The 25,419-nt window shown below is 42.1% G+C and overlaps 4 protein-coding genes across 4 annotated transcripts; 2 read left to right on the forward strand and 2 right to left on the reverse strand.

The window, feature by feature from the left end:
• Window positions 1–4,392: 4,392 nt before the first annotated feature.
• Window positions 4,393–4,705, reverse strand: LOC109677587 (small ribosomal subunit protein bS18m-like). Its single transcript, XM_020153487.1, has 2 exons — window positions 4,485–4,705; window positions 4,393–4,426 (listed from the first exon to the last, which is right to left on the reverse strand). Exons 1-2 carry the CDS (start codon window positions 4,703–4,705, stop codon window positions 4,393–4,395), a joined length of 255 nt encoding a protein of 84 aa, XP_020009076.1.
• An 8,237-nt stretch (window positions 4,706–12,942) lies between these two features.
• Window positions 12,943–13,436, forward strand: H2ac21 (H2A clustered histone 21). The gene has a single exon (XM_020153389.2). It carries the CDS (start codon window positions 13,001–13,003, stop codon window positions 13,391–13,393), a length of 393 nt encoding a protein of 130 aa, XP_020008978.1. The 5' UTR covers window positions 12,943–13,000; the 3' UTR covers window positions 13,394–13,436.
• A 66-nt stretch (window positions 13,437–13,502) lies between these two features.
• On the reverse strand, window positions 13,503–13,994 carry H2ac20 (H2A clustered histone 20). The gene has a single exon (XM_020153402.2). The coding sequence runs from the start codon at window positions 13,938–13,940 to the stop codon at window positions 13,551–13,553; it is 390 nt and encodes a 129-aa protein (XP_020008991.1). The 5' UTR covers window positions 13,941–13,994; the 3' UTR covers window positions 13,503–13,550.
• A 226-nt stretch (window positions 13,995–14,220) lies between these two features.
• Window positions 14,221–14,727, forward strand: LOC109677513 (histone H2B type 2-E). Its single transcript, XM_020153463.2, has one exon. It carries the CDS (start codon window positions 14,268–14,270, stop codon window positions 14,646–14,648), a length of 381 nt encoding a protein of 126 aa, XP_020009052.1. The 5' UTR covers window positions 14,221–14,267; the 3' UTR covers window positions 14,649–14,727.
• Window positions 14,728–25,419: the final 10,692 nt, after the last annotated feature.

The raw sequence follows: 25,419 nt of genomic DNA on the forward strand, positions 1-25,419 counted from the left end.
TTATTTTGCCTAACATGATGATCTTCAGCTTCATCCATTTTCCCGCAAATGACATAATTTCATTCTTCTTTACAGCTGAATAACACTCCATATATTGCATATATACTGTTAGGTAGCAGTTAGCCATGCGTCATACAGACATGCAAAGGAAACCTAAAATGGCCAATTTTTCAAGGTCTCTAAGAGAAAAACACTGTAATTAAACTTTTCAACTCTGAACAGCCTCTGTTAAGATCAAAATAGGCTGGGCACTGGTGGCTCAAGCTTGTAATCCTAGCTACTCAGGAGGCAGAGATCAGGAGGATCCCGGTTTGAAGCCAGCCCCAGCAAATTGGTCATAAAACCCTATTTCGAAAACACCCATCATACACAAAAAAAGGGCTGGTGGAGTGGCTCAAGGTGTAGGCCCTGAGTTCAAATTCCAGTACCACAAAAAAAAAAAAAAAAGAAAAAAGATCAAAATAGCCCACCAAGGTTATGGATGTCAGAGATTGTTTTTTTTTTTAGTCTCCCACACAAGGTGGATGACATCAATCAGTTCCTGTAACAATAGATCTTTAATTTAACAAAACCATACCCTAGGGGTCTGGTGGACCCAATAATAATTTGTTTGCTGTAAATGTGCATGCTGTAAATGTGCAGGCCTATGCTAGTTTCTTGACTTTAACCTGTTCTTCAGCCTTGGGCTGGTCCTAGGATGGGACTTAATACTCCAATCCCTTTCCACCTCAATAAATTCTTGTTCCAGGTAAAAATAATTGTGGTTCTCGACCTTCTTTTCTGGGACAACCTGCTTTCAGTCTTTTGAAACTATATGCTGCTTGCCCAAATTCTCCTCTAGTGGGACAAAAGGACTAAGGAACATAGCTGTGCTCACTTTCCTGTAACATTTTTGGTTAACCTTTCTGCTAATACATGCCACATTTTGTATATCTATTTGATGAGTATCTAGACTGATTCCAATTCCATAGTTTGGCTATATGTGAATAGAGCTGCTGTAAACACGGGTGTGCAGGTGTCTCTATTGTGTATTGACTTACCTTCTTTTGGATGTATGCCCAGGACTGGAATAGCAGGCTCATATGGTAGTTCTAGCTTTAGGGTTTTTTTGTGTGTGTGTGATACTGGGGTTTAAATTCAGGGCCTACACCTTGAGCCACTTTACCAGCCCTTTTTTTGTGATGGGTTTTTTTTCAAGATAGGGTCTCACAAACTATTTGCCTTGGCTAGCTTCATACTGGGATCCTCCTGATCTCTGCTTCCTGAGTAGCTAGGATTACAGGCGTGAGCCACCAGCACCCAGCATAGCTTTAGTTTTTTGAGGAATCTCTATTCATATTTCCATAATGGTTGCGCTAATTTACAATTCCATTGACAGTGTATAAGGGTTCCTCTTTTCCCAGTAGGTACAAAATCTTTAACACTTCACTGCTGTGTACACCGCCTCTCACTCTTCATCTCCTAAGAACAAGGATATTTACATACATAACCACAATAGCATTATCACACCCAAGACATTGACCATCCACACAACACTATTATCTAATATAGTTGGTAGTCAAATGAAAATTGGTGCCTGCTATGGTTTGAATGTATCCTCTCCAAAATTCATGTTGAAACTTTATCCTCACTGTGGTGGTATTAAGAGGTGGGGCTTGGGTAGGTGAGTGGGCCATGAGGGTTCTGCCTTCATGAGTGGATTAGCTTCTTACAATTTCTTGTTCATTTATTTATTTACTTATTTAATTTTGATTAGTGCTTTATAAATAGGCTTGAGGAGACAAGGTCACTTCTGCTCTTCTCCTAGCAAGATACCTAGATAGTCTTGTGGAAGAAAGTCCCCCGTTTATGGAGGCAGGACAGGAACAAAATAGTGAGAGCTAGTGAGAATGAGGAAGGAGGGGTTGAGCTCAGGAGATGTTCCCACTTGCGAAATTCAAACCATCCTCCGAGGAAGAGACAATCAATCAGTAACCTCTGAAAAAAGGGAAACAGCCAATCAAAAGTGGCCTAACCCCAGGCATAAAACCTATTCTCAAACCTGTCTCAAAGTGCTGTACTTCTTTGCATAGTTGCCCACCATTGTCTCCCCTTGTAATGGCGTCCTAATAAATCTTTGCTTTTTCCTACTCTCCTTCTTGGACTTCCCAACTTCTAGAACTGAGAAAAATACATTTTTGTTCTTTGTAAATTATTCAGTCTGTGATATTTTTTGATATCAGTACAAATGGATTAAGACAGTGTCCTTTACAGTGTTGAATTTTTTAGGAATGCAAGGGTCATGCATTACATTGACTTTAAATTTGTATTTTGCAAAGATCAATGGCTGCAACGTAGAGAATGGATTGTAAAAGAGAGAAGGGGGAAGGAGGGAGACAGTGAGGAGGTTATGGTAGCAGCTTATGTGTGGAATGATGAGGACTCAAACTAAGGCTACGGTGGTGGTGGAAGTGGAGAGAAATTATGGTCCTAAAACATATATTCGGAGAGTAGAACCCATGGCTTGTGGTAATGGGTTGGTTATGACAAGGGAAGTGTCAGGATGATTACCAGGTTTGTGAATCCAAAGTTACAAAAATAGTGCAAATAATTTTTATATCCTTCGCCATGATACCAAGATCACCAACGTTAAGGTTTTAACATGTTTGTTTTGTTTCTGTGTTAAGGTGAACAAAAGGAAGCCATGTTAGAATTGGACTCCCTCCCCCTTGAAGGTGACTTGAAAACTCTCCACCCCGCTCTAAAGAAAAATAGACATCCACCTTTAGCCATTTACTAGAAACTCCCCACCTGGCATAGAAGGAATTACTTGTCCTTACACCATTAGCTCAGGAGGGTCAGAGGGACATTGAGGATTATCCTGCCCAGTGACTTTCCTGGGACTTCTCCACCCACTTCCTTTTATCTACCCCCAGTCTATAAGCAGCTGTGGGCTTCAGCTCTCTTGCTGGGGACTCCTTCCACAGAACCACTTCTCCACAATTAACCCTATCCTGGCGTTGAGCTGTCTTCCCATCTATCCATTCTGCATCTCTCTCTTTCATTTCTAACACCATGCATTTACCTACACATACAGTTATATTCTCACTCAGTTGAGAGTGAGTTTTAGAGATAAATCCATTTGCCTTTAACTATGTGTGATTAATTTTATGTATCAACTTTACTGGAAATTCAGATATTGCTCAAATATTATTCTAAGTCTGGGTATGGTGGTGCATGTCTATAGTGCCAGACACTTGGGGAGGCTGAGGCAGGAGTCTTACAAGTTCAAGGCCAGTCTGGACAACTTTGTGAGATCCTGTCTCAAAATAAAAAATTAAAAAGGGCTAGGGATATAGCTCAGTGATAGGGTGTTTGCCTAGCATGCACAAGGCTCTAGGTTCAAGCCCTAGTACCATACACACACAAAATTAATCCCAGTGTTTCTGTGAGGGTGTTTTGAATGAGATTAACATTTTAATTGGTAGACAGAGTAAAGCAAATTAGGGAGGGCAATCCATCCTTAATGTGGATGGGCCTCATCCAACCAGTTGAAGGCCAGAATAAGTCAATTTTCTTCCAAGTAAGAGAGACTTCCTCTTACCTGATTGTGTTGGGACTGAGATATTGGATCTTTCCTGTCTTTGGACTCAAAGTGAAACATCTGCTCCTCTTGGGTCTTGAGTCCAGCATTTGGACTGGATTTATACCATTGGCTCCTAGGCCTTTGAACTTGGACAAGAACCACACAATCCTCTCTCCTGGGTCTCCAGCTTGTCACCTCACCCTGAATCTTGGGATTTGTTATCTTCATAATCAAAGAGGCCAACTTGTTATAATAAAATCTATCTATCTATTTGTCTATCTTCTATCTATCTATCTTCCATCTATTATCATCTATGTATCTTCTCTCTCCTCCTTGTACCTCTATTTCCCTGGAGAATCCTGACTTTAAAAAAAAAAAAAAGTTTGGGTGCATTGCTCAAGTGGCAGTGCTTGTCTAGCAAGTGAAAGCCCTGAGTTTAAATCCCAGTACTGCTAAAAAAAATAAAATAAGACATTTTCTTATATAATAACCAGAAAATAATTGTCAAACACTGGAAACTAACAGATATAGTGCTGTTATCAAATTTACATGCTTTATTCAAGATTTGTATGTTCTATGTATAAAATAAAAAAAAATTTTGGTCCAGCATCTAATCTAGCTGTTGCATTCAGTTGTTATATCTCTTTTGTTTCCATTAATCTGGGATAGTTCCTTAGTCTTTGTCTTTCATAACTGTTTTATTTACTATAAAATAAGTTTATTGGCAATAACCTCATATAATTTATTCCCAATATTTGATGTTATAAACTTTAGGGTCTTTGAGATATGCATAAACTCTATTATTTGAACTTTCTTAATTGGTTTTGTTATTTCTTTCTGTTTCTTCCCACAAAGACCTGTGATATATCTTCCATAAACACATCCTGTAAATGGAGAAATAAACTAGGACAAAAGCTGCACATTCTTATAATCTACACGTTTCCCACACAAGATACATTTCTTAAGAGGTTCCTTATAAGAATTTTCCATTGGAATGGGCAGGTCCTCATGCTTATGCTGTGAACAACCTCTTTTCCATAGCACTGCTAGAGTTCTACTAGCTGGAAGACAGACAGTAGCTGTTACCCAGTGTATCAACTTCCTCCTTGGGCCCTTGAAAGCAGCAACCATAGCTGCCATGGTTCCTGTCTTTACTAACTTTTAATGTTTTTTTTTGAGATGGAGGTCTCGATATGTTGCACAGGCTAGTCTCAAACTTCTGGGCTCAAGCAGGTCTCATCTCAGCTCTCTTAGTGGCTGGGACGGCAGGTGCAATTCCACATGCCTGGATTGATTTTTTTGGCTTCCTGCTTGCAGAGTAGGCACTCCACCACTTGAACCACACCTTTGGCCCATTTTGCTCTGGATATTTTGGAGATGGAGTCTCCTGAACTATTTGCTGGAGCTGGCCTAGAATGGCAATTTTCCTGATCTCAATCTCTCAAGTAGCTAGGATTAAAGGCATGAACTAATAGTGGTGCTTGGCTGGATTGAAGAGTGCAGATTGTTTATTTTGTGGAATATACTACAATTTGGGTATGTTTAATGTTTCTCCATGATTAAGATTTATGATAAGCATTTTTGGCAGGATATTGCAGAAGTGATGTTATTCAGCTGTTAACTGTAACAAAAACCTGAGCCTAATCAATTTACAAAGAGAAAAGATTTATTTTGGCTTACTATGTTGGAGGTTTCAGTCCATAGTGAGCTGTCCCCATTGCTTTGGGCCTGTGGTGGGGAGTGTGTAGCAGAGCAAAGCCGTTCACCTCGTGTCCAGGACGCAAAGGTGGTCCTGCTGTCTCCTTCAGAGCACATCTCCATTGACCTAAAGACCCCCCACTAGGCCTTCTCTTCAGGTTTCCAACCTTCCCTCCAATAGTGCTAAGCTGGTACCACCGCCAACACATGGTCCTTTAGGAGACATTCAAAATCCAAAGAATAACAAGTGATGTTAAGGTTTTGTTTAGTGAATCTTACAAGGGGGTGTATGATTTTTATCTGCCCTATTACTAATGATAATTCTGATCACATGATTAAGGTGGTATCTGTCAGATTTCTCCACATAAAATTGTTCTGTAATTTTGGGAGATATAATAACATCCTCTTAGCCATATTTTCAATTGTGGTCAAAAAATATTTACGATGGAAAATTCCAGAAATAAACAATTTATATGTTTAAAATAACTTTTATTACAGTATGTTATACTTGTTTTGTTTTGCTATTAGTTGTTGCTAATCTCTTACTGTGCCTGGTTTATACGTTAAACATCATGGATATGTATGTATACAAAAAAAACCATAATACAGTTGGCCCTCCATATCTGAGGGTTCCATATCCGTGTGTTCTGTATCTGTAGATTCAACCAACTGCCAACTGAAAGTATTTGAAAAAAACCCACATTTTTACTGAACATGTGCAGACTTTTTCTTCCCCAAACAATACAGTATTACAAATATTTACATAGCACTCATGTTGTATTAAGTTATTACAAATAATCTAGAGAAGTTTTGAAGTATACAAGAGGATGTGTGTAGGTTATATCCAAATGCTACAGCATTTTCTATAAGGGACTTGAGCAGATTTTCATATCCATGGGGTTCCTGGAACCAATCCCCACACATGCCCAAGGATGAATATGTATATAGGGTTTGGTACTATCTGAGGTTTTTGGTATCCATTGGGCATTCTGGAACACTTCTAGTTGAGAAGGTCCCAAAAAACAGACTGCCACAAGCTGGAACTGCAGGCATGACTGATCATGCCAGGTGTGGTGCTTAACAAAGCCAGAGGTAAAAATATCCATCTAAGAGGCCAGGGAAGTGAGAGAATCTCCCTGAGGATAAGACTGAACGACTGTACTTTGAATCTGTGTAATTTCCTGTTTCTCCTTAAGCTTTTGCTTACTAATCTTAGCATCTAAGAAGTACATTTGAGGTGTTTCTTTGTCAGGGTGGGTAGGTGGGTGAGTGGGTGGTGGGAGGTGGTAAAATCACTCAGAAGAATTAGAATGTGGGTAAAGAGCGTATTTGAGGAGTGAGAAGAGTAGAAGGAGGAGAGGAAAAGTCTTTGTTAGTACTGCAGGTGAAAGATAACCTGAGTGAAGGTAGAGTATGGTAAATTGATTAGAAAGTTGTTAAAGAGATGTAACAACTCTCATTTTTGGTCAGGGCCTTGCAATTTATTAATCCACAGTGCTAGTGAGTGGTGGGAGGTCGTGGTCAGGAAAGTCTTGCTGTCAAGATGACATTTAAAGAGATTTGAATGACCAGAGGGCACAAACCATGCGGAAAGAGAACTGCAAGCCCAGGAAGTGGTATTTACTATAGTCAAGATGTGTGATGCTGAGCTCAGTGTTGGCATACTTAGGTGTTCAATATATTGGATTGAATATATTGGACATGGTGGTATGTGACTATAATCCAGCTACTGGGGAGGTTAAGGCAGAAGGATTGTGTGTTTGAGGTCAGCCTGGGCAACATAGAGACACCCTGTCTAAACACACACACACGCACATGCAAGTGTGGATGGACAAATGAGTTAATTAATATAGTCATAGAAATGGTGTACGTTATTATTGTGCCCCTTGGGAAGAGGGTTTTGCAAGTGTAAGCTTATTGTCTATTTTTCTGATAAAAACATAGTCACAATAATATCTATTTATGTAGTGAAGGTCTGTCTTGGCCAGATTAAGATTGTTTTTTTGAGGCTTTAGAGCACAGAGAGATTATAAGGTCCATCTTATGTGTAATTACACAAAACAAAGCTAACCTGTAACGTGATTGGGATGTCAGACAAAGTACTCATTGTTTTTCTCATGGTGCTCACTTCAATACTTGTTCATTTAAATATTATTTTGTGCCTATTATTGTTCTTATTTTGGTAGGGCTGGTGTTTGAACTTGGGGCCTTGTACTTGTGAAGCAGGAGCTTCACTGCTTGAGCCACACCACCAGTCCATTTTGCTCTGGTGTTTTGGAGATGCGGTTCTTGTAAACTGTTTGGCCCAGGCTGGCCTTTGACCTCCATCCTTCTGTCAGCCTCCCAAGTAGCTAGGATTACAGATGTGAGTCACTGGAGCCTGACTTATTTTGTGCCTATTGAAGTATAATCTATACATAAGAAATTTATAAATCTTAAATGTATAAGCTTAATTTTACATATGAATACACCCATCTCAAGAGATGGAAAATTTCTAGTACCTCAGAAGGCTCCTAGGGAAGTCAATTAACCACAATTCTAATCTTTGCCTCCTTAGATCTGATTTGCTAGTTTTTGAACTTCATATAACTTTTGCTTAACATTATGTGTGTAATACTCGTCCATGTGTGGGCAGTAATTTGTTCATTTTCATTATTGTATACAATTATAGTATAGGAATATACTATATTCTTGTACATGCTTTTCGTTGGACATAAACATTAATTTCTATCGGATATATATCCAGGAGTGGAATTGTTGGGCCATAGGAAGAACCCAATATTTGTTTATGTATTTATTTGTTATTTTTTTGTGGTGCTGGGGATGGAACCCAGGGCTTCCAGGCATGCTAAATATGTGTTCTACCAGAGCTACATTCCCAATGCTTATTTTTGAAATGACAAATTCACTCAAAGAATTTTGGGGATGTCTTTGCTTTGTTGGTGACAGGTACTGTTCTAAAAGTTTTATATTTGTGAATGCAGCATGGGGATTGAACCAAGGGCCTTGCACATGTTAGGTGAGCACTCTATCATTTGAGCCACACACCTAGAACTGTGGTTATGAATTCCTAATTCTTACATCTCCACAAAGTAGCTACTAATGAGAAAGCAGAGAAGCTTAGTAGTTAGTTAACTTGCTAATGGTCACAGATATAGTAAACCAACCTGGAGAGTTAGGCTGCAAATTTGGGCTTTTTATCATTAAGTTATTCTGCCTGGAGAGGGAGGAGGGTGTAGGGAAAGGGGGTAGGAGGGTTAATATGGTAGAAATATTGCATAGTCTTGTATGAAAATGGAAAAATGAGACCTGTTGAAACTGTTTCAAGAAGTGGGGGAGTGGGGATAAAGGAAAATGATGGAGGAGGATGAATTCAATGACTATATATTGTAAGAACTTTGGTAAATGTCACAATGTACCCTAGTACAACAATAATAAAAGAAAAATCACAAAAGAAAAAAAAGTTATTCTGTCTGAATTAGTGAGGGTTCTCTGGAAGAAAAGAACAAGTAGGACATAAAAAGATACAGTAAAAGAGATTTATTGTGAGGTATTCGGTCATATAATCACAGAGGCTGAGAAGACCCACTATCTGCTGTCTGCCAGCTGGAGAATCAGCAAAGTTCCTGGTGTGGTTCTAGACCAAACCTGAAAGCCTGAGAACCAGGGGGAGCCACTGGTGTAAGTCCTAAGTCTAAAGGTCTAAGAACCCAGGGCTGATGGTGAGAGTCCCAATCTGACTCTGAAGATTGGAGAACTAGGAGCGCCGATGGCCAAGGGCAGAAGATGGATGTTCCCCCTGAAGCAGAGAGCAAATTGGCCCTTCCTTTATCTTTTTATTCTTTGTTAAGGCCTGAATAGATTGGTTGATACCCCCTGAATTGTGAGGGTCATCTTCTTCACTCATCTACCAACTCAAAAGCTAAGCTTTTTTTAGAAATAGCCTCACAGATGCACTGAGAAATGATGTTTTACTAGTTGTCTGGGCATTTCTCAGTTCAGTCAAGATGGCACATAAAATTAACAATTATAGCCTCTTCTTCCAGCTTTGGGGACCTCTGGGGTTACTGGCTCTGTACTGTTTTTATTTAAACACCTATTCTCATTTATTCTAACAATTCTAATAAGGTAGGGTATACACTTTTTATTTAATCGATAAGCTTCTATTACATCCTCCCTCATCTGTCCACCATGGTCATTCTATTTATGGCTATTTGGAAAGTATTTGTGGGCTAAACATAAATATCTAAGTCTCTACAAGTACTGTCTTGCTTATTTATACCAAAACATTTAATTGCCTATTAACAGCCAGGTAGAAGGAACTGATAACTATTTATGCAAATACAAATAAGACTTGGGGTCTTACCCTTGAGTGGTTACAGAAAGGAGGTGAGACCAACATTAAAACACAGTAGAATGACAAATAACACCAGAATGTGAACAAAGCGATGTGGACACACAGAGGCTGTTGCATGGGAGAAGAAAGTGATAGTTGGGCTGAAAAAATCTAAGCAGGAAGCATATTGATCGGCCAGGGGCAACTATGTTCAATGGCAGGGAGTAATGGAGAGGCCTTGCTCTTCTCATGAATGATGTGCAGTGCAGCAAAAAAATGGGTGGTGGTGGGAGAGGTGGAGGAAAATGCAAAGGGAGAGGATTTTAGTTGAAATGATGGAATGGAGCGAAAGTGCAAAATAAATGATTGTTTAATTAAATTGCCTGGGAAGGAACTCAGTTGCCTTTAGTGAATAACCTCAGAGCTATTAAAGGAAATAAGATCCAGACTGTTTGTGAAGGTGTGTACTTTTACAAATGGCCTGCTTTATTTCCTTCTATAATAGCTCTGGTAAAAATGCTGGAAAGGAGCTCTTGGAAGCGATAGATAGTAATCAAATCGGATAAATACTGGCCTATCTAGACATATCTAATAAGGTTTTGTAAAGAATCTGAGGTAGTAAGTGTAACTCTCTTCTAAGCAAGGCTGGCTAAGTGACTTCATTAAGCCCAGTGTTTAGTTAGTTAAAGAATATGAATGAAGACCACATTCTTTGAGTCAGGCAAAGAGTCTAACTTTCTTTATCTGTGAATTAGACAATTCTATGTACTTTACAGGGAGCCACTACCATAGATAGGGTTTAGCACATATTAAGATCCAACATAATCTCTTTTTTCTTCACCCCTCCTTATAGCACAGGGCACTATAATAGAAGTAAAGGTTAAAGAAGAAGGGGGCTCAGCTGGTTCCTCAAGTAGGGTCTCCCAGGGTACCCAGGTTATACATGGGTTCCCTATTGTCTGGGTTTTGTTCTCAGACTGATGATCCGAAAAGCTGACACTATCAGAACTTCCAGAGTTAATCGGCTTATTGGGGAGGTGCTGGTGCTTACAAAACACACAAGAAATTTTTTCTTTTTTGTGCCATTGGGGTTTGAACTCAGGGCATCATGCTTGCTGGGCAGCAAGCTTGAGTCATCCCATTAGTCCTTTTTTGTGATGGGTTTTTTTTGAGATAGGGTCTTGAGAACTAGTTGCCTGGGTCTGGCTCTGAATCCAGATTTTTCTGATCTCTGCCTCCTGAGTAGCTAGGATTACAGGTGTGAGCCACCAGCACCCAGCTAGTACACAAGAAATTTATGAATAATTTAGAATGCAAATGTGTTAACCTCTATGATGGATATGTCTTCCCATAATTGGCTCCCCTTTCTTCATCTCCTGTTTTTATTGTGAGAGAATAATCATAAATTTTTAATTGACTACAGAACCTGAGTGAGAAGGTTGTGTATGGTTTGCAGAAAGATTTCACTCTGGTGGGGCGCTGGTGGCTCGTGTCTATAATCCTAGCTACTCAGGAGGCAGAGATCAGGACAATGAATGTTCAAAACCAGTCTCAGGCAAATAGTTTGTGAGACCCTATCTCGAAAAATCTCAGCACAAAAAGGGCTGGTGTTGTGGCTCAACGTGTAGGCCCTGAGTTCAAACCCCAGTACTTCACACACACACACACACACACACACACACATCTCAGGAATTAAGAAAAGGCCAATGCTACTGAAGGTATAGATACTCAGTGTTGGAGAAGCAGCACATTCCAACTATGAGTGCCACCTGTGGACTCTATATGGCCTACACCTTTCGATTAAAATATTCATCTTCTCAAATGATTTAATCAATCGGGCTAGAATAATATTGCTATATCTCACTTACTGAGGAAACACCCTCACCACCTTTGGATTTGGGAGCTCAAGTCCATACAACATTCTTACATTCTTACTAAGCTCCACTAACTTGACTCCTCTCAGAATTCACCAAACTGACCATTGCTCAATAGCACACCCAATAAATGCAGGTTGAGTAAAGGTGAAGATAAAAGAATTTTAACAGCTCAAAAAATAGATTTTAACTGTATTCTTTTCTTTATAAGCTTCCTACCTTGTGTCTTTAAGGGATTATTAAGGAATGGTAGAGAATGGTTTGGGGATGTAGAACTCGCAGGGATGTGATATTGGGAAGAAACAGAAGAGCTTTCCAAAAAGATTTTTAAGGAATTAGGGTGGAGCAAGTCATTAGAGGCTGCAAGCAAAATTACTCCTCAGGGACTGCTGCAATCTGAGGGAGGGATATGAGGTAGGTAAGGGGAGCAGAGAAGCGGGGCGAATGTTAAGGAAGTAACACACTGGGTATGCTGTTGAAATAAAGGGAAGAGTGGAGTCGATTCTGGCTTTGATAACTGGCAGTTTGTTGGTGTAGTTCAGGCAAAGAGAACGAGGAGTAGTGGGTGGAGGTTGTTTGCAATGAGTTCGTATTCAGATGCTTAAGGTGCTTGTCGGTATAAAGGGGTTGAAACATCCAGTAAAGCCACTAGGTACAGGACCTGAGCTTCTGAAACAAATTTGAATGTTAGCTGGCAGCTTGGGAAGGGGGTTAAGACCCCTCGGGAAGAGTGAAGAGGTGGAGCTGGGGGACAAGTGGGATTCGAGGATTTAGGAGTGGGCAGAATAGCGACAAGGAAAGTCAAACAGTTAAGAAAAACGGAGGGTGACAGCTTGCCAAGGGGGCAGGTAAAGCGGTAACGGACGCCTCCTGGAGGTTAAGAGGAGGATGGCAAATCTCTTCTAGCCCTTGATCAAAAAATTTCCAGGAGCACAAGAAGGTGGGGGTGGGGCGACGCCAGCGACTAAATTGAGGGCGGAGAAAGGAAGCAGTATAGGTAGTTCTTTAAGAGAGTATGGCAGTGACTACACAGAAAGAGGAGACTTGGAGGGTAATTTGGGACTCAAGGGGATAACGAACTGCAAAAACCCATACCCTAAGGGGATGACCGTACAGCTACACACGAGGACCTCTGCAATTTTTAGACTCCGTCTAGGAATTTCCCTGCTTTAAACTGGAGTGAAAAAAACCCACACAAGCCTCCTAGGCCCAACAAATTGCCACTCTTGTAAGAAAGAGACGTTTTGTTTGAAAGCCTTCTCTTTAAAAAATTCTGACATGCAAATTAGGGGCCTTAATGTGGCTATCCGCGATTGGTAGATACCTTCAAACTCGTCATTTCCTGGTACTGCAGGATGCAAACCAGGTGTCTGCTTTCTGCTTTTCTATTGGTTGACCTCGCTCCGCTTTTAGCCAATCAAACTGCTTCTCTTCACCCCTCCCGGTAGCTCTTATAAATTACATCAAATTGGTTATCCTTTCCACATCCTTCTTGTAAAAGCAGCTGTGACTGCATTTTTAGGCATAATGTCAGGGCGCGGAAAGCAAGGAGGCAAGGCTCGGGCCAAGGCCAAGTCGCGCTCGTCGCGCGCCGGCCTTCAGTTCCCGGTGGGGCGCGTGCACCGCCTGCTGCGCAAGGGCAACTACGCGGAGCGCGTGGGGGCCGGCGCGCCAGTGTACCTGGCTGCGGTGCTCGAGTACCTGACGGCGGAAATCCTGGAACTGGCAGGCAATGCGGCCCGCGACAACAAGAAGACGCGCATCATCCCTCGTCATTTGCAACTAGCCGTGAGAAATGACGAAGAACTCAACAAGTTACTCGGAGGTGTCACCATTGCCCAGGGTGGCGTGTTGCCTAATATCCAGGCTGTCTTGTTGCCCAAGAAAACGGAGAGTCACAAGCCCGGCAAGAACAAGTAATTAAGACTTTGACACCATCCCCGTTCACCCAAAGGCTCTTTTAAGAGCCACCAAAGTGTCAAATGAAGGGCTGATCACAAGACAAGCGCATTAGCTCTTTTTTTGAGAACTTGGGTGGCTCTAAAAAGAGCCTTTAATCTTTGGTTTATTGTCAGGGCTATTTGCTTTTAGCTTTGTGGCTTTCGGTTTTCTTTGGTAACAAAACGGCCTGGATGTTGGGCAGAACGCCGCCCTGGGCAATGGTGACTTTGCCTAGCAGCTTGTTCAGCTCCTCGTCGTTGCGGATGGCCAGCTGCAGGTGGCGAGGGATGATGCGCGTCTTCTTGTTGTCGCGGGCCGCGTTGCCCGCCAGCTCCAGGATTTCCGCCGTCAGGTACTCCAGCACCGCCGCCATGTACACGGGCGCGCCGGCCCCCACGCGCTCCGCGTAGTTGCCCTTGCGCAGCAGGCGGTGCACGCGCCCCACCGGGAACTGAAGGCCGGCGCGCGACGAGCGCGACTTGGCCTTCGCGCGGGCCTTGCCTCCTTGCTTGCCACGGCCAGACATGATTGAAAACAAACACTAACACAACAGAAGCTCACAATTTCGCAACAAAACAAGACTAAAGAAACACCGAACCCTTTATAAGCTTTCCTAGGGGTGGGGTCAGGAACGGGCTTTTCAATTGGTCCCAATTTGGTTCCAGAAATGGCCAATGAAGTCGAGTTGTCGTTGTTACGTAGGTTTTACTGAAAACGCAAGGTTCCTACACAGGCCAATGGAAATGAAAGGCTTTTTGAGACCTAATTTGCATAAGGCAGTTATAAAAGAATCAGGCCCGCCCCATCCTCATAATTCCTTTCTTTCCTAAGTCTTGTTGGTGTGCTGTTAGCCATGCCAGAACCGGCCAAGTCCGCTCCGGCTCCCAAGAAGGGCTCCAAGAAGGCCGTCACCAAGGCGCAGAAGAAGGACGGCAAGAAGCGCAAGCGCAGCCGCAAGGAGAGCTACTCCATCTACGTGTACAAGGTGCTGAAGCAGGTGCACCCCGACACCGGCATCTCGTCCAAGGCCATGGGCATCATGAACTCCTTCGTCAACGACATCTTCGAGCGCATCGCCGGCGAGGCGTCCCGCCTGGCGCATTACAACAAGCGCTCGACCATCACGTCCCGGGAGATCCAGACGGCCGTGCGCCTGCTGCTGCCCGGCGAGCTGGCCAAGCACGCCGTGTCCGAGGGCACCAAGGCCGTCACCAAGTACACCAGCTCCAAATGAGTCCCGCCTGCACTTGGCGCTCTTCGGTCGCTCTTCTCTAAAGGCTCTTTTCAGAGCCACCCACCTAGTCGCCAGAAAAGAGCTTTGTTCACTTGTATTCTCTCCTAGTTTTTTTTAAGAATTAGGTTAATTTAGTCCAAGGGTTCTAGGAGGTGGCACACAGTAGCTTTTGAAGCATTTGTAATCTCGAGGTTCCCGCGCATGACTAGGTTTGTTTTCTCATCTAGAGCGGGTCTTATTCTTAGCTTTAAAGTAGGACGCTGAGACTGCCCCTCTGGGCGCTTCTTCCCTGTCTCAAAGGAGACTTGTTGGGTATGTTTTATCGACCTAAAACTAAGGGCTCTGGGACACAACTAAGTCCGAGTTCGGGGAACACTGCGTGACAGCCTTGTACAACGAGTCTGGCAGCAGCTGTGTATCTACTCTCCAGCTCTGGCCTGTGATGTGTCCCGAGGTACCAGAGGTTCCGTGTGCTTAGGACCGGGCGGGGCGGGTGCAGCTGGGGCCCCAACCTTTTCCTGATTGGTTTGCATGAATATTTAAAATTCCGCGCCGCAGAGAAATTCATAGATTTCGCTTACCGCCTCCCCCGAACCCCCACCGCTTTGGGGCTTTGAAATTTCTGTCATTTATGGGTTTGTGACCATTTTCGCATTCATAGTTCTGCTTGGAATGCTGTGGCTCCAAGTTACTGCAAAGCACTGGCCAGAACTCAATCTCAAAGATATCTTTCCAAGCCATCTATCCAGGAATTCGCGCTTCTCTTTCCTGCCGGTCTGTTTTGTCTTCCTAGCAGCTGTCTGAAATTGGTTCATTTGCTCTCTTGTTTATGGTCTTTCTGGTCAGCCTTTGAAAGAGGCTTTGCTGGCCTGGTTTTCCTCTGTATCTTACGCGCCAGTGAATGCCTGGCACGTAGTGGACACTTAAGTACTACTTACGGAATTAATTTTTCCATCCCATTTTTAATCTCTTCGGTAAATCGAGGGGGCGTTGTTCATTTCCATTAAATGTATGTGGAGACAAGATGAAATGGAAGTGTTTTTAGCGCTCCTTTCCCAAATCTGTCCTTGGTCACCTCATTGCAACAGCTGGGCGAGGCCTGTGTTAAGATTCCTTTTTTGTGTGTGTGGAATAGGAGGTAACAATGGCAGGTCCCTTTAAGCTTCCCGATTTAGGGTAACTGCTTGGATTTTCATTAAATTCAGAGCATTGGTCATTGGAAAGAGCCCCTCTCCCCGCGGCCCCACCATCCTGATTCTTTATTCCCCACTGAGATGAGCTTTTAATTTACAATCACCAACTCATTTGGTTTTCAGAGTTCAAGCTAGGCAAAACTACAGAGTTAATATCCCTCTTACAATAAGGTTAAGAGAAGGTAAGTGATCCATTCGCTGGTCATGCAGCTAACTCTTTTCACTTGTGTACCCTATGTGACAATTACTTTGTGTGTACTGGGAATTGAACCCAGGGCCTTGCACTTGCTAGCCAAACTCTCTACCACGAGCCCTGCTCCAGCCCAAGGACAATTATATTTGTGGAATTGCAGAATATTGAACCTGTCTAAGATTCCATTTTGCTGATAAAGACATTGATGATCTGACGAATTACTCAACTGTGTTTTGGTTAAAGGCTTCTGGAGTTGATTTGCAGGAGTGTCATGAATCCAGACATGATCACAGACTGAATAGGTCATACATTTCCTACATGTGTGTGTTCAAGCCTGTATAGATGCTATTGTTATTGATAGAATTACCAACTGATTTGAAAATTTATGCTGAATTCTTTTATCTGTGATTTATTTTCTCAGTAAATGAAATTAACAGATGCAGTCACCTGTGGTTGGGTATGTTGAAAAACTCGGTGTCTCTGGGCTGGAGTATGAATTTTTGTAGGCCATCATCAGCCAAACTTCCACCCCAGAGATGCATGGGAATTGAAATAGCCTGTTACAAGGTCACTGTTAATGTTTAGCGATGGAGAAATATATGACCACACATAAAAAGTATTACAAACAAGTAGGAAGAAATAAAATCCCTAATAAAGTTTAGCTAACACCTGCAGAACACTTACGACATGCTAGGCAGTGTTTATATGTGTTGGCTTATTTACTCCTCACAAAGAACCTCATGAAGTAAGTGCCATTATTTGCTCTAATTTTATAGCTATGGAAACTGAGGCACAGAGAGGTCCTCCTCATAAAATATTTAGAGAGTAAGCTCTTAATATAGTGCTGATGGGATTTGAGACAGTAGGGTTATTTCCTGAAAATCTGGACCCCCTCCCTGGATTTTAGGGAGGAAATATCTATGCTTAAGATTAAAAGAAATATTGCCTGCCTTTTTCCACTCAGAATATACCCTGGATATAAGTCCAGGGAGGTGGTAGCTAACCTTGAGAGGGGGATTGGGGAGGAAGGTAGGGGGGAGGCTATGAGCCTCCATCCCAGAGGCCATAGCTCAACTATGGAATGAGTTTAGCTCATTCTCCCAGAGCGGGGTAAAGTGGGGAAGATGGGGGTAGAAGAGGGGCTGGGGAGGGAACTCACCAGCTGGGATCCTTTCACCAGAATGGGAAAGCCGTAGTTACTGGATTGGGGCTCCTCTTGTTTATCAATTATGGTAAATAGAAGGAAGTAACCGAGCCAGGAAGGAGGAATGGTATTAGAATTTGGTATTTTAACTCTGGAGGGGAAACTATCAATGATGGTGAGATTAATCCTGCTAACAGAATCTCTTTAAGTATTTCTTTCTCCTGCTCAGACATCTTTAAACACTTGCTTATTCTGGGCTAAAAATAATGCTATGATAATTGCTTCCATTTATTGAGCACTTATCCATTTTCTTGGCCCTGTGCTAATTGACTTACATGTATTGCCTTACTTAACCTTTTTCCCCCCATAAACATTCATTTAATCTTTATACACAGCTTTTAAAATAGGTTCTATTATTGTCATCTTTATTTTACAGCTAAAGGAAACTGGGTCTTAGGAAGGTTAAGTGGGGCTGGGGATGTAGCTCAGTGGTAGAGTGCTTGCGTAGCATGCACAAGGCTCTGGGTTCCATCACCAACCCAGGGAGTGGGGCGGAGGTTATGTGACTTGTCCAGGTTCATTCAGCAAGAGGTAGAACTGCAACCCGGCACCTACTTTTTAAAAGTTTGATATTCAAAACCTTCCATAATTTGCCTCTTCCTTCTTTCTTCCTTCCCATTGCTGCAACTCTACAGGTTTTTTGCTCTATTGAAAATGGTCTTTTTGTCTAAGTCCATTTGCCTTTTCTCAAAACTGGACTGAATTTACTCTTTCTTCCTTTTGGCCTGGCCAGAGCTTTCTTTCAAGCCACATCTTCAGGGTCTAGTTTAAATGCCATCTGTTAACTCATTTCTCTGCTATCCCCTCATATAATTAAAACAATAATTTCACTGAAGTATAAAGCACACAGTCCATTTGCTGTTTTACACACACACACACACACACACACACACACACACAAACACACACACACACACTTATGAAGACATCTCCACAATCAAAATAATGAATGTATTCCTCAGTAACCCCTCAAGAGCTCTCTCCCCCTGCCCCTTCATCAAGACTCTCCCTCTTTTTTTTTTATGTGGCAGCACTGGGGTTTGAACTCAGGGCTTCATGCTTGCTAGGCAGGCACTCTACTACTTGAACCACCCAGCCAGCTGCTTCTTGAGGTGGGTGTTTCCAGAATAGGGTCTCTCCAACTAATTCCCTGCGGCTGGCTTTAAACAGTTATCCTCCTGATCTCTGCCTCCTGAGTAGTTTAGGATTACAGAGATGAGCCACTTACACCTGCCAGACTATCAATGTCTTCCTTTGCCCCATCCCTGTCCTCAGGCATCAACTGATTTGGTTTATCATTATTATAGTTTGCATTTTCTAGAATTTTATATAGGTAGAACCATACAGTGTTTATGCCTTGTAAGTAGCTTGGTTTTTTTCATTACTGGGGCTTGAACTCAGGGCCTACACCTTGAGCCACTCCACCAGCCCTTTTTTTGTGACTGGTGTTTTCGAGATAGAGTCTCTCAAACTATTTGCTTGGGCTGGCTTCGAACCACAATCCTCCTGATCTCTGTCTCCTGAGTCTCTAGGATTACAGGTGTGAGCTACTGGTGGCCTCTTGTTTAACTCAACAGAATTATATTGAGACTCATTCATATTGTTGCACATATCAGTACATATATATAAAATCTGTCTAGCCATCTGTCATCTATCTGTCCATCCATCCGCCCATCCACCTATCTAAAATCAATATACACATGCACATTTTTTTTTCCTGGCAGTATTCCATTGTATAGCTACAGTACATAATCCATTTACCTTGTGGTGGACAGTTGGGTTATTTCCAGTCTTTCCCTACTTTTATCTTTTCCTTTTTCTTCTGCTACCTCTTACTGCATTCCCACTTGGTGCAACAATGGCTCAGCAGAGTAACACAATAAACTTTCTGCTCTTCCTTGAAACGGAACTCAGATGAGGGGGTAGGGAGGGGAGCGCTCCAGGGAGCATTGAGACATACACAAGCACCTGTTCTATTCAAGTGAGAGAAAGTGTTAGAGTTTCACCTCTGCTCTCCAAGGCTCAAAACTGCTCTCCTCTATCCTAGGTCCTGCTGTGAGAGCCATTTACAGCACAGATCTGACCTCATTATCTTCCCCCCATCCCCAGACTTCTAGCGGCCTGTTTTATTGCTTCAGCTTGGCCTTCAAAAGAAAAAAAAAGGTGTAACTTCATCAGCAATCCTTATACAATATTTGGCTTCACAATGTGGTCTGCAGAGCCCTGTGACTTTAAGAGGGAGGCTATTATAGTTTACATTATGGCTCCTTGGTAATACGAGACAGAAAGTAGGCCTAAGATTTGGCTCTACTTGGTTTCAGTACTGATCTTTAATTGGTCGGTCCCTGCAGCTAGGAATATTAGCTCTGTGACCAGGGAGACTAGATTTAATCATTGATTTAATACATATGATTGAAAATCTGTATTACTTAAAAAAAATCTACCAGGTATCTTAATGTCATTAAATTCTATAAGAAAGGCACTGTAGGTCAATTTCCTGTTCTTGGGCTCCAAGGTATTGTTAGGTGTTGTGCCTGAGACCTGCTGCGTGAACCTGACTAAGAGTGGTGGGGAAGGAGAAATAAAACACACACCGACATACAGACATAAAACATAAAACAGAAAGCTGGGATCGGGAGGGCTACACATTCCTGGTGGGAAATGTGAGTGCCTACCCGAGCCAGAGTGTTTATTTTATAGGTCGCTACAAGAAAAGACTCAGGTAAAAATCAAGCTTCAATAATTCTTTGATTCAAGGTGAAAGGAATGGGGTTTGGTGGGCTAATTTTCTTAAGGCTACAGAAGCTTAATTACAACACATCAGTTCTGGAATCATCAAGGCACGCAGGACACCTTATCTAAGTATTGATTAATCTGGCATCATGAAGTCTCCTAACAGTTCTGGTACTTTATCTAGTTTTGCATCAGGGGCTGGTATGCAGACACAGCAGGTTGTATTCTTCAAGGAGATGTGAGAACAAAGGTTAGGACACCTAGGTACTGGGAAAATTATGGTAGAAGAGGCTGTGCAAACATCTACATGGAGAGGCTGTGCAAACTCCATTATTCCCAGTCCAGCGTCATGCCTGGTCTCCAACAGTGTGGTATCATTAGTTCATTCCTTCATTCAAGAATTTATTGAGTGTTAGCTGGGTATTATGGCTCCTGTCTGTAATCCTAGCTACTCCGGAGGCAGAGATGAGGGATGTTGCAGGTTAAAGGCCAGTCTGGGCAAAAAAAAAGTTAGTGAGACCCCCATCTCAACAAAAAAGCTGGATGTGTGTCTATGATCCCAGCTACACAGGAGGCATACATAGGAGGACGGTGGTCCAGGCTGGCCTGAGCATAAACCCCAGACTCGACTGAAAAAATAATTAAAGCCAAAAGGTCTGGGGGCATGGCCCAAATGGCAGAGCATCTGCCTAGCAAGCACAAGGCCCTGAGTTCAAACTCCAGTACTACAAAAAAGACAAAAAAAAAAAAAAATTAAGTGTCTGTAGATGGCGGGCAACCAGCTGGGTAGTGGAGAAACAGATGAATGGAACAGAGAGGCTTGACTTTTTGTGGCTAGAAGGGAGGACAGCGATTAAACCAGTGACTATAAAAGACTGTAACAAGTATTGAGCTAGGAGAAATACTGCTCTAGGGAGTATAAGGGAGTGTGTCCTAACTTAACATTGATGGAGGCATGGAGGGCCTCCCCAAGAAAGGGACTTTTGGGATGAGACTGGGAAGGCTGGGAGGGGAGAGTGTTCTGGGCAGTGGGTGGCAGGGGTGAAGGTTCAGGGGGAGCGGAAAAGATGTTGCTCAGAGTCAGAGGGCAAGGAGGAGAGCGCTGCACCCTGAGCCTGCCCCTGTGGACAGGGTCAGATCTTGCAGGACTAGAAGCGAATACATGAACTGTCTAAAGAACCCATTTAGATACTAGGCTAACCTGACTGTGGGAACAGAAAAAAACGGAATGGTATGGAAAACAGGAAATCCAAATCTCAGAGGCCACATGGTCTGTGCTCATCCTGCACGCTTTGGAGCAGATGGCACCCTGACCCTCGAATGACTGTTTTCTGCAACCAGGTTTCCCTTAAAGAGAAAATGGCTGCCCCAGGCTAACCAGGTTGACACCAGCTGTCATGGTCACCTGCCTCCCTAACACATGGAGGTTTGGTTTTTTGAGAAGCTCCGCCTCCATGCAGCAATGGGCCCAAATGTGTGCCTTTCCAGTAGTTACCAGTTCTCATTAGAAATTAAGGGCATGGCCTCTGGCATCAGACTGCCTTGGATTGAATCTCAATTTGTTTTCACTTGCTGTGGGACCTTGGACAATTTCCTTAATCTTTTTTGTGCCTCAGTTTCCTTCTTTGTATTTTGGGGAGATAAGAATACCAGGTTCTTATGAGGACAAATGTATCCAGCTGGGCCTGGCAGGTAGTAAACACTTGGTGAATGTGACCACGATGGATGGTAATGATTATGACCAACGTTTGTGCATCTGTCCCTTAAGAGCCTGGACAGTGAGATCCAGTCTCTGAATCTCCTATCTCTGGCCTACCACCAAAGACATTTCTGAGCCTACAGATCTGAGGACCAGAGACTGGAATGGAGTGACCATAGACATTGATGTCATCCCGAGAACCTGGCTGAGTGGCCATTGGCCTCGTTTCCTTTCCTTCCTCTTCACTTTGGAGTAGAATGTAAGTATAAATATATTCCCAGCATTTAAGATAAAGTCCAAGTAACTGAAGAGGAGAGGGGAAAATAGCAATCAAAGAAAAGCAAACAAAAATAAACACTAGGATGCAACCTAGTTTGGTGATGACTTTAAAGCTTATCTGTGAGCTTCGTGGTACTGAAGTCAAGCAGGAACATGGATGGGCTGGAGCAAACATGCTCACATCAGGGGGGCCTGTGAGGGGTACCAGCAAGATTCTGAGAGGGGCTGTGAGATTCATAATTGATTAAGTTGCCCAAGGGTAAGAGCTTGCTAATACCCAGTACTGGGGACAGAAAGGGAAATAGGTTCTCTAGTACACTGTTTGTTATTAGAAGAATTTATTGTAAACTTTTTTGTGGGTGATTTAGAAACAGAAACTTCTAAGTGAAAAACTCTGAGATACTTGTCTGGAGATGTTAAATAGTAGGTTAAAGAAAATGAATCTCAAAATCTTTTTCTTTTCTTTTTTTTCAGTGCGGGGGATTGAACTCAGAGCACTGTACTTGCTATATCCCACTTGAGTCACACTCCCAGTCCTTTTGTTTTTAGTTTGTTTTTCAGACAGAGTCTTCCACTAACTTTGCCTGGGCTGGCCTTGAACAATGATTTTCCTACCTCAGCCTTCAGAGTAGTTGGGATTACAGGCAGGGATCACCACACCTGGCCTCAAATTGTTGATAAATACAATGACATACACACATTCAAACATATACACAGAGGCCGTTGTATCCATTATCCAGCTTCAGGGAAATCCTAGCCACACCCATAAGTGTTTCTTTATGTATCTTTAAGAGATAAAGACCACAGTGCTAAACCACATCTAAAACAATAATTAACAATTAATTCATTATTCAGTGAGAGTATAAATTTTTAATTTCAATCTGTCATATATTTAAAAAATACTCTGAATCTAAATTCAAAAACTACATGCTGTTATTGGTTGATGCTATCTTTTAACTCTTCTTTAGTATGTTTCTAATTGGTCTCTTTTTTCCTTATAATTTTCAGCAGTTTCTCAATCTGGATTTTGCTGATTCTCAATCTGGATCATTGCTTCCCAATGGGTAGTTAAAGGCTTGATTAGATTTAAGTTCAGTTTTGCACTCCCTCCCCCCAGGACTCCATAGATGACACTAGGTTTTATTCTCGTGAGGAGACACATTGAGCCCAGTTGCTTCTTTTTGTATGATAGAGCTGTTCGCTTTCAATGCTTGGATCCGTTAATTCATTAGAGATTGCAAAATGATGATATCCTATCATTCTTCCTTTGTGTATCAGCTGGAATACAATAAAGTAGTTTTTTGATGGTAAGGGAGTTTGAACTCAGAGCCTCATGTTTGCTATGCAGGTGTTCACTTGAACCACTCCATCAGCCCAAGAAGTATTATTTTTATTTAAAAGTAAATATCTAGAAAGTACTTGTTAGCAGACGGCAAAGGATATGTAAATATACTGGTATTATATAAAATATGTATTTTTGAATTTCACATAACAAACTAAACTAGTAATAGTGGCTATCTTTTCTTTTTTTTTAAGACAGCCAAGATTTATTAGGATGCCATTAAAAGGCAATAGTGGCTACTTTTAAGGAGAGGAATTTGGTTGGGTCAGAGGGATGCTTTACGTTTTCATTCCTGTCTTTCAGTATTCTTTGAATTTATGATCAATGTGCACTTAAAAACTTTGCCAGTAGAGGATATGTGGGCAGTGAAATTATTGGCCATTGAAACAAACCCTATTGCTGTGAGAATATTTTTGGTGGAAATAATGTATTTCAAAATACATAGTGCCTGGCATCTAGTAGTCACTCAAATACATTCTAGTTAATTCTGAAAAACAGCTAAAAAGTGTTCAGCGCTGTGAACAACAACCAACTTAAAGTAATGGCAACAAAAGCTCCAAAAAATAATTACTTGTCAAAGAAATAATAAAATTGTCAACACCTATGTTGTGGAAGTCGTTTTCCAGAATGCTTTTCCTAGCAAGTCAGCTTCACTAATGAGGCCTCTGTCACGGGTTTGGTTATGGGACAGGTCAGGAGAGCTAGTCAGGCTCTGTGAGGATTGGTTTATGGAGGAATGTGGAACCACAACAAAGAGATAAGAGTTGATAAACCAGCCAGGGAGAGTTGCTGTAGATTCTGTGTTAAGTCAGGGCAATCTTTTGAGACGATTATCCTGACCTTTATTTCTTTATTCTGACTGAAATGTGTAGGACAGATTAAAGAGAGAGAATACAGGAAACTAGAACCTGTGGGGAGGCCATTGCAACCCCCAATGAGGTCTTAGGTAAGAATAGAGACCAAAGGAAGAAGATTCTTAAAATATATATTTTTTATTATTTTTTTTTCTTGATAGTTGTCTTGAATGAAAAAGCCATGTTTTGAATGAATGAGGCAAAAAAAAAAAAGCCACATTAATTTTCTGTAAATGGTCATGAAATTGGTGGCTTAAGACAGTACTCATGGTCTGTGGGCATTGGCTCAGGTGGCAAAGTGCCTGCCTGGCAAGCACAAGGCCCTGAGTTCAAACCTCAGTACCAACACAGCTGGACTAAGTTGAGAGGGTCACAAGCCTGAAATCAAGGTATCAACATGAGATTCTCATTCAGAATGCAGTCCTTTGTGGTTGGAAGCACTGAGGCCCTCGGTTGTAGGGCTGCCCACTTTTCAGGGGCAGCAAGCAGGTTGCAACAGGGATGCTTGTTGGCAAAGGCAGCACCAGAGCACCTCTGTTTTAGTTCTCCAACTCACCGAAGGTCTGGGTCCTCTATTAAGTCAGGGTTTCCTTTATGTTAACTCAGAATCAACTGATTAAAGTCCTTAATTACAGCTGCAAAATCCTTTCACCTTCATCCTGTTTTCTTGATTGGACGCAAGGCATATAGGTTCAGCCTCTACTCAACGAGAAAGGATTAAATAAAGAAAACTAGCGCTCAGCAGCACATGGGACATTTTAGAGGCCTGCCCACCACAAGAGCAGAAAGGAATTACTGGGGCTGAAGTCAGATATTTTCTGTGATTTATACTACTCTTATGGAAAAAGAGTAAAAAGGAAAAATCCCCAGGTACTGAAAGCCTTCAACGAGCCACTGCTACAAACATACCATTTCAAATCCTCAGAACAAAACCTGAAAGGTCAGTGGTATGGTTTTTATAGTACAGTGGAGGAAATTGAGATTCAGACAGCTCAAATAACTTCGAATATTCCTTCCATGCTTCAGGACAATCCCCCAAAGGTAAAATTATCTCTCTCTCTCTTTTTTTTTAACAAAGGAGGAAGCTGATACTTAATCCAGTTGAAATAACTCGACATTCTCTGGTGCACGCTGATGCTCTTGACTTTTACTAAAATATTTGTCTATAATTTGCAGATCATGCCAGGTGAGGTGGTGTATACTTGCAATACCAGCACTTGTGGGTGGAATCAAGAAAATTGTGAGTTACAGGCTAGCCTGGGTTACACAGTGAA

This window comes from Castor canadensis, chromosome 11, assembly GCF_047511655.1.
Source record: "Castor canadensis chromosome 11, mCasCan1.hap1v2, whole genome shotgun sequence".
NCBI classification, from domain to species: domain Eukaryota; kingdom Metazoa; phylum Chordata; class Mammalia; order Rodentia; family Castoridae; genus Castor; species Castor canadensis.